Consider the following 11,896-nt stretch of genomic DNA (forward strand, 5'->3'; position numbering starts at 1 on the left):
TTATTGCGGAAAATACCGACTTTTGCGGAAATTTTTCCGCATGAATCCCGCACTTTTACCGCACTTTTTCCGCATGCGGAAAAAACATGCGGAACATTTTGAGAATTTCTACTTGACGGTATTTTGGTCGCAAACTTCCCGCATGTGCTTTACCGCATGCGGGAAGTCTTTGAGAATAGAGCCCAATGTGCCTGCTGACTGTGATGCAGAGGGTCAAAGTTGACCCTCATAGTGCATTATGGGGCGAATCGAACTTCCGCAAAAGTTTGCTTGGTCCAGGCGAACGCGAACCACCAATGTTCACCTGGAACCGTTCGCCGGCGAACCGTTCGCTACATTTCTAATGACCACACTATCACAGAGCCCATGCTGAACCTTGTCCACAGCTAAAAACCTATATAGAGGGCATGTGAGTCTCAGAACTGGATTATGATGCAACAGATAAATGTAACCTGGTCAGTAGCGAGTCTCTGGCCTCCTAATTTAAGAATGTAGCGCCAACACCATTTGAGTTGGGTGCCAGCTGTCACTGGTAGTAAAAATATTGTTGATTTACATTACCAATATTTTACTACAGACGAAACTGACCCCCATTCTAACATGAACCCTAATTAAAGCATCCAAACAACCACTATTTGTAGCAATTGTGTACACATGATTATTAGTGATGGGCGAACAGTGTTCGCCACTGTTCGGGTTCGCCCGGATTTTGGCCTGTTCGGGTTTGGTTCGGCACCCCATGAATACCTCATGGTGTTCGGGAGGGTGCTCGGGCACGCTGCCCGAACCCGAACAGGCCTTCTTTGTTTGGCCGAACACAGCCGTGTCCGGCCGAACATAGCCCCCTATAGGGTCCCAGCATAAAGGGAGAGCATGCCCCGAGCGCGCGCGGGGGGGGGGGGGGGGGGGCGGAAATGCCCCCCACCCCTCCCCGCTAAGCTCTCCCTTCTGCCGGTACCCTATAATTAAATTTAAGTGCCCAAAAGTACCTGAGGAGGAGGAGGGCAGGAAGAGGGAAGCCGGAGTTCTTGGGCGCTAGTACCATCTGGTACTTCCTCCCTCTCTTGACGCACTTCATGTTTACATTTGAAGTCGCGTCAAGAGTGCGCAGAAGTACCGCAATGACGCGTACGAGGGTACGTGTCATCATGTAGATGACGCGTACCCTCGTTCGTGTCATCGCGGTACTTCTGCGCCCTCTTGACGCGACTTCAAATGTAAACAGGAAGTGCGTCAAGAGAGGGCGGAAGTACCAGATGGTACTAGCGCCCAAGAACTCCGGCTTCCCTCTTCCTGCTCCCCTCCTCCTCAGGTACTTTTGGGCACTTAAATTTAATTATAGGGTACCGGCAGAAGGGAGAGCTTAGTGGGGAGGGGTGGGGGGCATTTCCGACCCCCCCCCCCCCCGCTCGGGGCATGCTCTTCCGTTATGCTGGGATCCTATAGGGGCCCCAAAGGGACATGTTCGGGTTGGGTTTGGGGTTCGGCTCGAACATGCCGAACATCAGGGGCATGTTCGGCCGAACCATACCGAACCCGAACATCCAGATGTTCGCCCAACACTAATGATTACGGTGGCTGCTACCCTATGTGGTAGTCGATCGGCTACTATCCTTATTGGGCATGCAACTCACTGCCTGGGCACCCTATTATGAATAATTTGTATTGCTGTCTATTAGATGCTTGCTGATCCCCTTGCCCCAATGACTTGATCTGTCTAAATTTCCCTGATATTAATTCAACCAAGTTTCTTTCGGATGTAAATGAAAAGCAAGTTGATTTATGGTGGCCCCACCTTGCACATTAAAGGACTTAAAGAGAACCTGTAATGAGAAAAAGGGAGGGGGAAGCCTCTGGATCCGATTGAGGCTTCCATCCGTCCCATGGTGGTCTTTCTAGGCCGCTCTGAACGTAGATAAATATTTACCTTCCCTGGCTCCTAGCGAAATTAGCTGATCCCAGTTGGGTCTGCTTTACTGCGCAGGTGCAAGTCTGGAGGATCGACTAGGTAATTGCAAACGTGTATACATAACAATCGTCAGTTTTATATACTGAATTTCATCCCAGTTTAAAGTACCCCTGAACTGGTTTTTTAAATTGCATACTTTTAGGCTACTTACACACTAAGACGTTGCGTTTTAGGGGACGTTATGGTCGCATAATGTGCCCCTAATGCAACGCATGGTGGTGCGGGAGAGGACGTTAGAGTGAGCCGCGTTAGGCGGCTCTATCCGCATAAGGTCTCCCAGAGTGGAGCTGATTGGCCGGTGGGACCATGTGATGCGGAGCGAGACACTCCGCATCACGTGGTCCCGCCGGCCAATTAGCGGCCGCCAGTGCAGTGCATATTAAGTAGCCATGTGCGCGGCTACTGTAGCGGCATCTCCCCGCCTCCTCTCCGCCCCCCACTGAGTATGTGCAAACAGTCTAACGCGGCTAAGCCGCGTAGAACGCACAGCATGCTGCACTTTCACTACAATGTGCAGCGTTACATGTAACGCAACGTTAGCAGTGTGAACAGCCCTATTGTGTTACATTGCTGTGCGTTGGGGGAGCGTTACAGGCTGCACTAACGTGCACCTATAACGTCCCACTGTGAAAGCAGCCTAAATGCTGCTTAATTTGTGGTGCCGAGACACGTCACAGCACCTTCCTTTCCCTCAAGTGCCCCCTGCTCTGTTCAGCCGTAATATTCCACTGAACAGAACGTCTGATGGGCAGGGAGGAAGTGTCAGTTCTTCCTCCTCTCTGATGTCACAGTGTACAGCGTGCAGGTGAGCTGCGCTGTGTGGTCTTGTGGTAAGTGAGGTCAGAACGATATTGTACTAATACAGCTATTGGTACAGTATGGTTCTGACCTCAATTACCACAAGCCTGCACACAGTGCAGCTCCCCTGCACTTTTTTTTTTTGAGAAATCACGATCGCTGCAAATATTTGAACGCATAAAAACGTTGCATGCTTTTCCACAGATGGCTGAACTGCTCGTTTGTCACACAGTTCAGCCGCACGACTGCTGGCCACAAGTGCTGTTCGGATGAAATGACATGCAGCTGAATGACAGCGTTCTGTAACACGTGTCACATCAGAAAAAACCTGTCTTATGTCATGCTTGAGCACAGCAACCAAACGCTAGCAAGCACGTGGCTGGTGAACAGTAGCAGCTAGCAGGCAGTGAATTCACCACTTTCAGCTGCTAGTGGAAAACAGGACTTCTGCTAGGTACACATAATGCAATTTCCCATCAGATCGAAGTATAGAATCGATAATTTCTGACATGTCCGATATGCTCCTGTTCGATAACAGGATTGATTTTCAGTTCAGTACTGCGTAAAATCAATCCCATTATCGATTGCGAACAGATTGGACATGTCAGAAATTCTTCTTTCGACCTGCCTATTTGATGGGAAATTGTGTACCTAGCATTAGTTATTTACCAATAGCTTGGGGGAAATAGGAGCTGGAATGTTTGTGTTCTCAGGAATTGCATCCCCCAGAAGCGATGCCAGGTGAGTGACAGTGCGGCTACCGGGCTCCTTGGATTTGTCCAGCCCTACCTTTTATCTCTGAGATGTGATCATAAATCTGACTACTTTGCCTGAGGGCTTACCTGCCACTTTACACAGCACTAGGGATGAGCAATGATAATGTTGATAGTTCTGAGCTGTTGCACATTAAGGGCTGGTGCACACCGAGCGGCTTTTTGGGCGTTTTCAGATCCGCTTGCGGCTGCGGATCTGCTTTGTCAATGTATCTCAATGGGGTGGTGCACACCAGAGCGGCAGGCGTTTTGCAGAAACGAAAAATGCCTGGGTGAGGCATTTTTTGGATTTCGGATGCGTTTCTGCCTCCAATGTTAAGTATAGGAAAAACGCAAAACGCCTGTAAAACCGCTTGATCAAGCGGATTTTGATGCGGATGCGGATGCGTTTTTTCCAAGAATGCGCACTTCCAGGTCAAAGTGTGCTTCCTGTGTGGCAGATTTGCATGAGGGATTTTAGACTGCGCAGGAGGAAGATGGCAGCAAAGTGGTTTACCACAGAAAACCTGATAATTAAGATTGAAAACAGCCCAGAACTTTATGACAAGTCTTTGCCTGGATATAAAGATCACCAAAGGGCTCATGAAATCTGGAGCAACATTGCAAAAGATTTTCTTGGAGAAAAATGGAATACTTTGAGCCAAAAGGGCAAGGATTCTAAGAGTAAGTATATGTGTACAGAATTGTTGTATTTTATTGATTTCATGCAGAACTTTGCAGACAATATATCATCACCCCTCCACTAAATGAGTAATTAAACAATTAGAAATTTCATTATCACAGGTCTCTGGCAAAGCTGTTCTCTCTATAGCCATCTCTCCTTATAAACAGCAGGTACATGTGTGTGTATGTACTCACATGTATTATTAGGGCGCTATTTGCCACTTTAGAGTGTCATGAATGATATAGACATACAACACGGTTTCAAGAATGTTTATTTGCACAATAATACTGATCTCGTCATGTAAGTAAATAGCAGCCTGCAGGTTTTTTAGTTCTTACAGTTATGGCACAAAATAATCAGCTAATTTGTCTCTGTTGTGAATGGCAGAAATGGGACCACGTAAAGTAGCTGGTGGTAAAGTGACAAGAGCACTGTTTGAAAGATCCCCCTCTTCCTCCTCTATGGTCATGCTATCTAGTGTTCTCACATAATTATGCAAAATACATGTTGCCTTCACCACTATTATAGCATACTTTGGTTGCATTTTTATAGCAGTGTGATAAATGCGCCATTTGTTTGCCAGAATTCCAAATGCACATTCTACTACTTGTCTGGCTTTGGTCAGGCGGTTATTAAAGACTACTTTCTTATGAGTCATATCTCTCTTTGCATACGGTCTCATAACATGCTCAGACAGTGCAAAGGCCTCATCAGCCACAAACACACAGGGGTAAGGTGGTTCTACAGTGTCAGGCCAGGGGCGTGGTGGTGGTAAAGTCATCTGGCCTGTGCGAAGCTTCACGCCAAATCGACTGTGCTGGAAGACTGAGGAATCATGGGAACTTCCGTAAGCCCCAACATCCACATAGATAAATTTCAAATTAGGATCCACAACAGCCATGAGCACTAGTGAAAAGAATTTTTTATAATTGTAATAGAGACTGCCAGTGAATGCAGGCATAACCAGTCTGACATGTTTCCCATCCACTGCTCCAAGGCAGTTAGGGAAATCATGTTTCTCCCAAAAAAGCTGCATGTTAGCCTCCCACATAGGTACGTCAGGAGTTGGCATAAATTCCGGTTGAAGTACTTTCCAGATCAATTTGCAGGTGTCCAAAACTAAGTATCGGATTGTACTTCTTCCCATGAGGAATTGGTAGTGAAGTGCTGCATATGAATGCCCTGTTGCCAGAAATCTGCAAAAGAAAAGAAATAACATGTATGTTTATTTTTATTCCTAGTTGCCCTCCTGCGGACAAGATGGAAGTCGGTCAGAGACAGTTACAAAAAGGAGATTGAAAAGCAATACCATGAATCCAAAAGTGGGTCTGGAAGTTCGCAGCGAACAAAATATAAATATTGTGGCATATTAGAATTTCTAAGAAAACATCATGAACCGGCTGAGTAAGTATGGCGTAAATGTTAACCTATTGCAATGTTTGTCAACTTCGCCAATAGAACAGTGAAGGAAGGAGTAGGCCCACAATGCAATTCAGTAGTGTGGAACGAATAATCTGCCATCACTCTACCAAATATATTGGGGGACGTAGCTTAATGTAAGGATGGCATAGGTCCAGTTTAAAATGATTACATGACAGGAATGTGGACTGTTCGTTACCCAACATAACAGTTGCCTGACAGTGCTGGTTATATGTTTGGCTGCAGTAGTGTCTGCATCACACATCTGTAACACACATATACCAAAATCAGTGCTAGTTTACTCAGGCCAGTTTTGCTCTATGCTTGCTCAGGGGCTGTGCCTAAAAGCTATGTACACAAATAATGGGAAAAATAGACAGGCTACTGCTATTGTTTTGCAATGAAAGATGCATCGCATTGTGCCCATATATTTGCTGTGACATCCATGGACACTATTCCATGAACTAAAGTTGTGCTTTCCCCTTTCCAAAGGACTGAAGATAGCCTACCACCAGATCCTGAGGAGGACGATGTAGAGGTGCCACCTACCACCACCAGTGATGTGGAAGTTGAAGAAGACACTACACAGGATGTTGACACTGCTACAGTGGAAGACAGTGACTCTACTACCCCAGATCACACACCACACAGCCCAGCGAGTAGTCGGACACGCACAACTGTCAGGTCTAGTAGAGGTGTGAGGGTAGCTACACAAGGCAGGAGAATAGGAAGAGGTATGAGCAGGGCTGAATACGACCAGAAGCTGATTAGTTCAATAGAAAAGGCTGTTGATCATATGGAGAAGCGAGAGGATGAAATGAAACAACTTAAAGAGCCATGCACACAGTATCTTTTAAGTTTGGTGCCACTATTACAAAAAGTGCCTCCTGATAAGCAATGGGCAGCCAGACATGCCATCTCTGAGACCCTGGGGAGATTCTTACTACCTGAGAGCCGTGCAGATGACAATGTGCACAACTACTTGCAGCAACCACACCTGCCTGCTTCCAGCCAACAATATAATGCACACCCACAACTCTCTTACCATATGCAACGCATTTATGACCCACCCCACTACCCACCAATGCATATGCATAACATGCCATATGGTCAACAGCCTCATTACTCTATGCCTCCACCTCAGCGCCCTGATCAAGGTATGCGATTTCAAACATCATCTATGCACAGTGACTCTACAGTGTACACTGATTTAACATCGCACAGCCAGCCTCATACAAATGCTGAATCAGGTACACATGCTTACAATCAGGGCCCTGGTAGTATGTGTGATTTGCTATCACAACATGACTAGTTTTTTGTAGTTTTACATTTTATTTTATTGTTCAATGCTCAGATTTGGATCTTAGTTTACATTACCTCAATGTTATGAGGAGTCGCTCAGTTGGTGTGATTGCTAGGCGAAAGTTAGTGTCTTGTCGGCGAAGGGCATCCTTCAGTTTGGCTAAAAGGCCATCAAAACTAGGAAAAAAGAGCATGCTTATCTTTAGATCTACTGTTGTTTGTTGCAGAAACATTTTTCATTTGTGACATATTACTTTTGCTGCTGAAAGCAAAGTATGGACAACACATGTCCAAAATATTCTTTGCACAGAAGAACAAAACATTAAAACGAAAGATTTTGTTCAAACATTGCTTCATTACTGTGTCCCATATGCTGATTGTTGCCATATACTTAATGAAGTATGCACCAGGAGTATGTAAGGTCATAATATACTCCAAATGTTTTGGGTAAACTATGGATATATAATATAGTAGTTACTCCTATAGAAAAATTAGATGGAGGCCTTAGGCATTGAATACATAACACACCAGGATCAAGTATCACAGTTATTTGGTTAGCTTATGTATACACCGGATTGATTATTGTGTTGTTTTTCTGTTTACAGTCAAACACAGTTAACTAAGGGCCAAAAAGTGCTTTCAATTTCATTCCTCCCCAAAATACTTAGCCCCATTATAAAAATAAGTGACAAGTATTCTTACCTGGACACAGACATGCGGGTGTAGCCCAAAAACTTTTCTGGATGGTGCCTCAAATCTCTATATAGGGTCCTAAATTGACCCTTCCGGCGCCGCTCTTGTAGCATGGGATGCACCCAGTATCTCCTTGTCCTTGGCCTACGTCTCATATATGCTGCTACACAGAGCAATAACAGCACATCAGGAAACATTTTCAAAAACAAGTCACTCTTCTCTCCAAACCACAGTGTCACCTCTCCTGAACTAACCCACAATGTTGTTAAGGACCCCACCCTTTTTATATTGGGTTTTTTACTTCAATTGCTCAATGTGCTTCACATGTGTCATCAATATATCGCACTTTAACCCTTTGTTTAAGGTCTTTCTACCTCTTTTCCAGAAAAACGCAAAACGCAAAACGCTTCCAAAAACGCTTGCAAAAACGCACGCAAAAAACGCAAAACGCCCCCAAAACGCCCCAAAACCGCGCTATCAAAATGACAATAAGCGGTTCAAAAAACGCTAGCGTTTTGCGGATCTGCTTGCGGTTTTTGGTGTGCACCAGCCCTTAGTTCTGGTCTGATGCACATATGAGAGTCAATTATTACAAGACAACTGTAGTGAGAAGAAAATGAAGGCTGTCATATTTATTTCCTTAAAGCGGACCCAAAACAAACATTTTTTTTTTAATTCAAAATATTTATTTGCACCACTCTGACACATACAAAAATAAATAAACACTCCTTCAAGCCTATGAGCATTTCAGTATATGCTTTTTACCCTTCTCTTTTCATAACTAGGGTTATACTGGTGGCAGCCATTACTGTTGAGCTTAGTAGTAGTAGTAGTAGCTTAGTAGTAGGTTTTAGATCATGGGCGTGTTTGTCATCAGCTACCCTCTCTCACAATTTTTTTTTTGAGTGATATGCGTTAATCTCAGGCGATTAACGCAAATCGCCCAAGTGAGAACGGGCCCATAGGTTTCTATTGCACTAGCGCTTTCAAAAGCGCTAGTGCTTGACCGTTTTTCCTAAATCGCCGGCCAACCGCTCAGGTGTGAATGGGGCCTCAGTGATACCAGTTGCCTGGCAGTCCTGCTAGTCTATTTGGCTGCAGTAGTGTCTGAATAACACCAGAAACAAGCGTGCAGCTAATCTTCTCAGATCTGACAATAATGTCAGGAACACCTGATCTGCTGCATGCTTGTTCAGGGCCTATAGCTAAAAAGTATTAGATGCAGAGGATCAGCAGGGCTGCCAGGCAACTGGTATTGCTTAAAAAGGAAATAAATATGGCAGCCTCCATATACCTCTCACTACAGTTATCCTTTAAATACTATGAGCAGATTGTGTAGGCAAACCCTCATACTACATGGAGCGGGTAAAATTGGTCACTGACTGGCCAGTCATAATTGAAAGTGTATACCAGGCTTAGGGTAGGAACACACTAGACAGAAACGCTAGCGTTGCATAAAACGCTACCGTTGATGCACATAATGCAAGTCAAGGGGTCACATGAAAAATGCATATGTTCGCGTTCTGCAATGTGCGTTGTTAAAACCGCTGAACCTGCTGCATATTTTTCCAGGTACTTATCCGTTAGCCGGGCGCATCCTCTAGGTGGCGACAAAACTCCACCAGAGTTACATCTTTCCCTACTATCCATGTCGGCCTGGAGGGGGAATAGTAATTAGCGCCACCTGCCGGATGCGCCCGGCTAACGGATAAGTACCTTTTTCCAAAATTCATCCTAATGTATGTCAATGGTGACAGAGGTATAGCGATTTATTGCGTTTTGTACGCGTTTTTGTTTTTTTTAAACAAGTTGGATGACGTATTTCTGCTTCCTTTTGACTACCAAGTGATTTTCATAAAACACATATAAAAACTGCATACAACCCGCACTTGTGGATGCAAATGGTATTGCAATTAGGGATGGTAAATGAGATGCAAATAATGTCAAGTTGATGCAGGATTATGCAAATATATGCAGCTGTTATGCAGCTCCAACCTCTGTGGGATTCCATTGGCCATTTTCAAGCTGCATACATTTGCATATATACGTTGCATAATCCTGTATCATCTTGGAGTTATTTGCGTCTCATTCACCATTCCAATTTCTGTGTACCTGCAATGGAATTTTCACTGCACTTGATCTGATTGTACAGCAGTGATCAGGGCAGAAACACAGAGCCAGCAAAAATGTAGCATGCTGTACGTCTGTGAATCCGCAAGCATTGCTTTATGCATTTCCTATGAGAAACTGTAGGTTATATGAATTAACTAGTCCTGGATCACATGCAAGGCCTTTAATCGTGGCACACACATTCAGTTCAGTTTTGATTGGCCAATGATTTTACCACTTCCATGTAGTAGAAGAGCATATCTACACAATAGCCTCCATTCCCAATGCATTTGGTAATGCAAAAAAAAACAACAGATTTTTCTGGCGAGTTAGCAATGTGCAAATTCACCAGGGAGGTTACCGCATTGAAAAGTTAAATCACCAATTTTTGCGGTATATAGGTTAATTTTTGCCCATTCACAACGTTTTCCGCATTCGGTAACAGAAAAAAAAAGTCTGGTACGTAGGACCTAAGCTACGTACACACATGCGACAACGATCGTTCGTTGTGAACGACGAATGAACTTTTAATTGACGGAAGAACGACCTAAGTAAAGTTAGTTTTCAAAGGTGTGTAACGATGTGATCGTTAGAACGAACGTTACATCACGTAAAGCAACTATTGGTCCTGCGCATAAAAATGAAAAGTTCCATGGAGAAATAGTGAAATGCGCATGTCAAGCTTAGTACGAACGATCGTTTCCAACGATGTACTACTTTTGCAAACGATAGTCGTTGGAAAAAATCCGCCAAGATAGATTGTTTGTTTTTAACGATCTAGCTCCTCCGTCGTTAGACTAAGGGCTCGTTTCCACTATCGCGAATCCGCATGAGTCCAATGCATGCGGATTCGCACATGTAATGCAAGTGGATGGGCCTGTTTCCACTGTAGCGTTGTTGAGGTGCGTTTTTTTCAGCGGTGAAAAAACGCACAAAAGAGCAGCAGAATTCGCCTGCGAGTGGAATGCATGCGAATCGCCGCTAATGTATTTAATAGGAAATTCGCATGCTGTTTTGGTATGCGAATTTTCATGCGAATTCGCATGAAATCAATGGAAAAGCACACCGGCATTGCCATGGTTAAATTCGCATACATCGTCATCCATGCGAATTTTCATGCGAATTCGCACGAAAATTCACACGCACACGTGCGAAATTCGCATCCGCATGTGAATTTTGCCGCAGCGATTTCGCAACGCAATAGTGGAAACGAGCCCTTAATGGTCGTTGGCTCCTTTTTTTGAAACGATCGTCCTTTGAAATGATCAGGGAACGATCGTTTCAAACGACTATAGTCGCATGTGTGTACGCACCTCTACTCTGACCTGATGATAACAGCCTAAGGGCCCAATCACACTAGAAGCGCTTTTCTGAGCGTTTTGCGATTGATTAGCATTTTTTAAAATTGCTCCCATTCACTTTCAATAAAATCGCTGTAAAAATTGTGGAAATATCACTGTGATTTTGCGAACGCGTATGCAAAAATCGTGTCGTTTTTTCCGAGATTTTCATAAAAAACTACACTACACGGCTGAATCACAAATCGCTAGTGATTTTTAAATCGCTAGGGTTACTACTTTATCATAGACATCATGAGAAATATTTTCCACTATAGTGATTCGATTTGTAAATCGCAATCACTGTCTGGAGCGATTTTAAGAGCGATAATGCAATACAAATGAAAAATCGCAATCGCTGGCGTTTGTGATTGCGATTGCTAGTGGAAAAAGGCCCAAACCAACTAGAGCAATTTTGTGAGCATTTAGGGAGCAATTCAAAATGCTAGCTATTTCCCTAAACGCTCAGCTAATGTTAATGGATGGGCCAAATTCCACTGAAGCGATTGCGATTACCAAAATCGCAAATGCAGGACATGCAGCATTTTTAGCGTTTGGCTATTAGCGTTAACTTTTCTGCAATGTAAAGTATATAAACGCTGGTGTAATCGCTCATCAAAACCTACAGAGAGTGATTTTGCTAGCGTTTCTACATTACTGCACACTGTAAAAAAATGTAAATTAATTGAAAGGACCAATCAGAATTAAAAAAGCTAATCGCTACACAAACGCTGGCAAAAAGCTGACACTTTAAAAACGCCACCAAAATCACCAGCAATCGCTCATGAAATCGCTTACAAACCGATCATTAAAAACGCTAGCGATTAGCGAT

At 44.0% G+C, this 11,896-nt stretch overlaps 2 protein-coding genes across 2 annotated transcripts; one reads left to right on the forward strand and one right to left on the reverse strand.

Moving 5' to 3' along the window:
* The first annotated feature begins 3,998 nt into the window (after window positions 1-3,998).
* Window positions 3,999-7,462, forward strand: LOC137503942 (uncharacterized). Its single transcript, XM_068231698.1, has 3 exons — window positions 3,999-4,203; window positions 5,446-5,608; window positions 6,116-7,462. The coding sequence occupies exons 1-3, from the start codon at window positions 4,017-4,019 to the stop codon at window positions 6,933-6,935; spliced, it is 1,170 nt and encodes a 389-aa protein (XP_068087799.1). The 5' UTR covers window positions 3,999-4,016; the 3' UTR covers window positions 6,936-7,462.
* LOC137503947 (uncharacterized) lies at window positions 4,459-7,421 on the reverse strand. The gene is made up of 2 exons (XM_068231712.1): window positions 7,001-7,421; window positions 4,459-5,400 (listed from the first exon to the last, which is right to left on the reverse strand). Exons 1-2 carry the CDS (start codon window positions 7,156-7,158, stop codon window positions 4,545-4,547), a joined length of 1,014 nt encoding a protein of 337 aa, XP_068087813.1. The 5' UTR covers window positions 7,159-7,421; the 3' UTR covers window positions 4,459-4,544.
* Window positions 7,463-11,896: the final 4,434 nt, after the last annotated feature.

This window comes from Hyperolius riggenbachi, chromosome 1 (genome assembly GCF_040937935.1).
Source record: "Hyperolius riggenbachi isolate aHypRig1 chromosome 1, aHypRig1.pri, whole genome shotgun sequence".
Classification (NCBI taxonomy): domain Eukaryota; kingdom Metazoa; phylum Chordata; class Amphibia; order Anura; family Hyperoliidae; genus Hyperolius; species Hyperolius riggenbachi.

Excerpts from the sequence above, each read along its gene's own strand:
- LOC137503947 (XM_068231712.1), bottom strand. The coding sequence starts at position 7,158 with ATGTTTCTGCAACAAACAACAGTAGATCTAAAGATAAGCATGCTCTTT. Across the intron at positions 5,401-7,000 it reads CGACTCCTCATAACATTGAG|ATTTCTGGCAACAGGGCATT; the intron begins GTAATGTAAACT and ends TTTCTTTTGCAG.
- LOC137503942 (XM_068231698.1), top strand. The coding sequence starts at position 4,017 with ATGGCAGCAAAGTGGTTTACCACAGAAAACCTGATAATTAAGATTGAA. Across the intron at positions 4,204-5,445 it reads AAAGGGCAAGGATTCTAAGA|TTGCCCTCCTGCGGACAAGA; the intron begins GTAAGTATATGT and ends TTTTATTCCTAG. Across the intron at positions 5,609-6,115 it reads AAACATCATGAACCGGCTGA|GACTGAAGATAGCCTACCAC; the intron begins GTAAGTATGGCG and ends CCCTTTCCAAAG.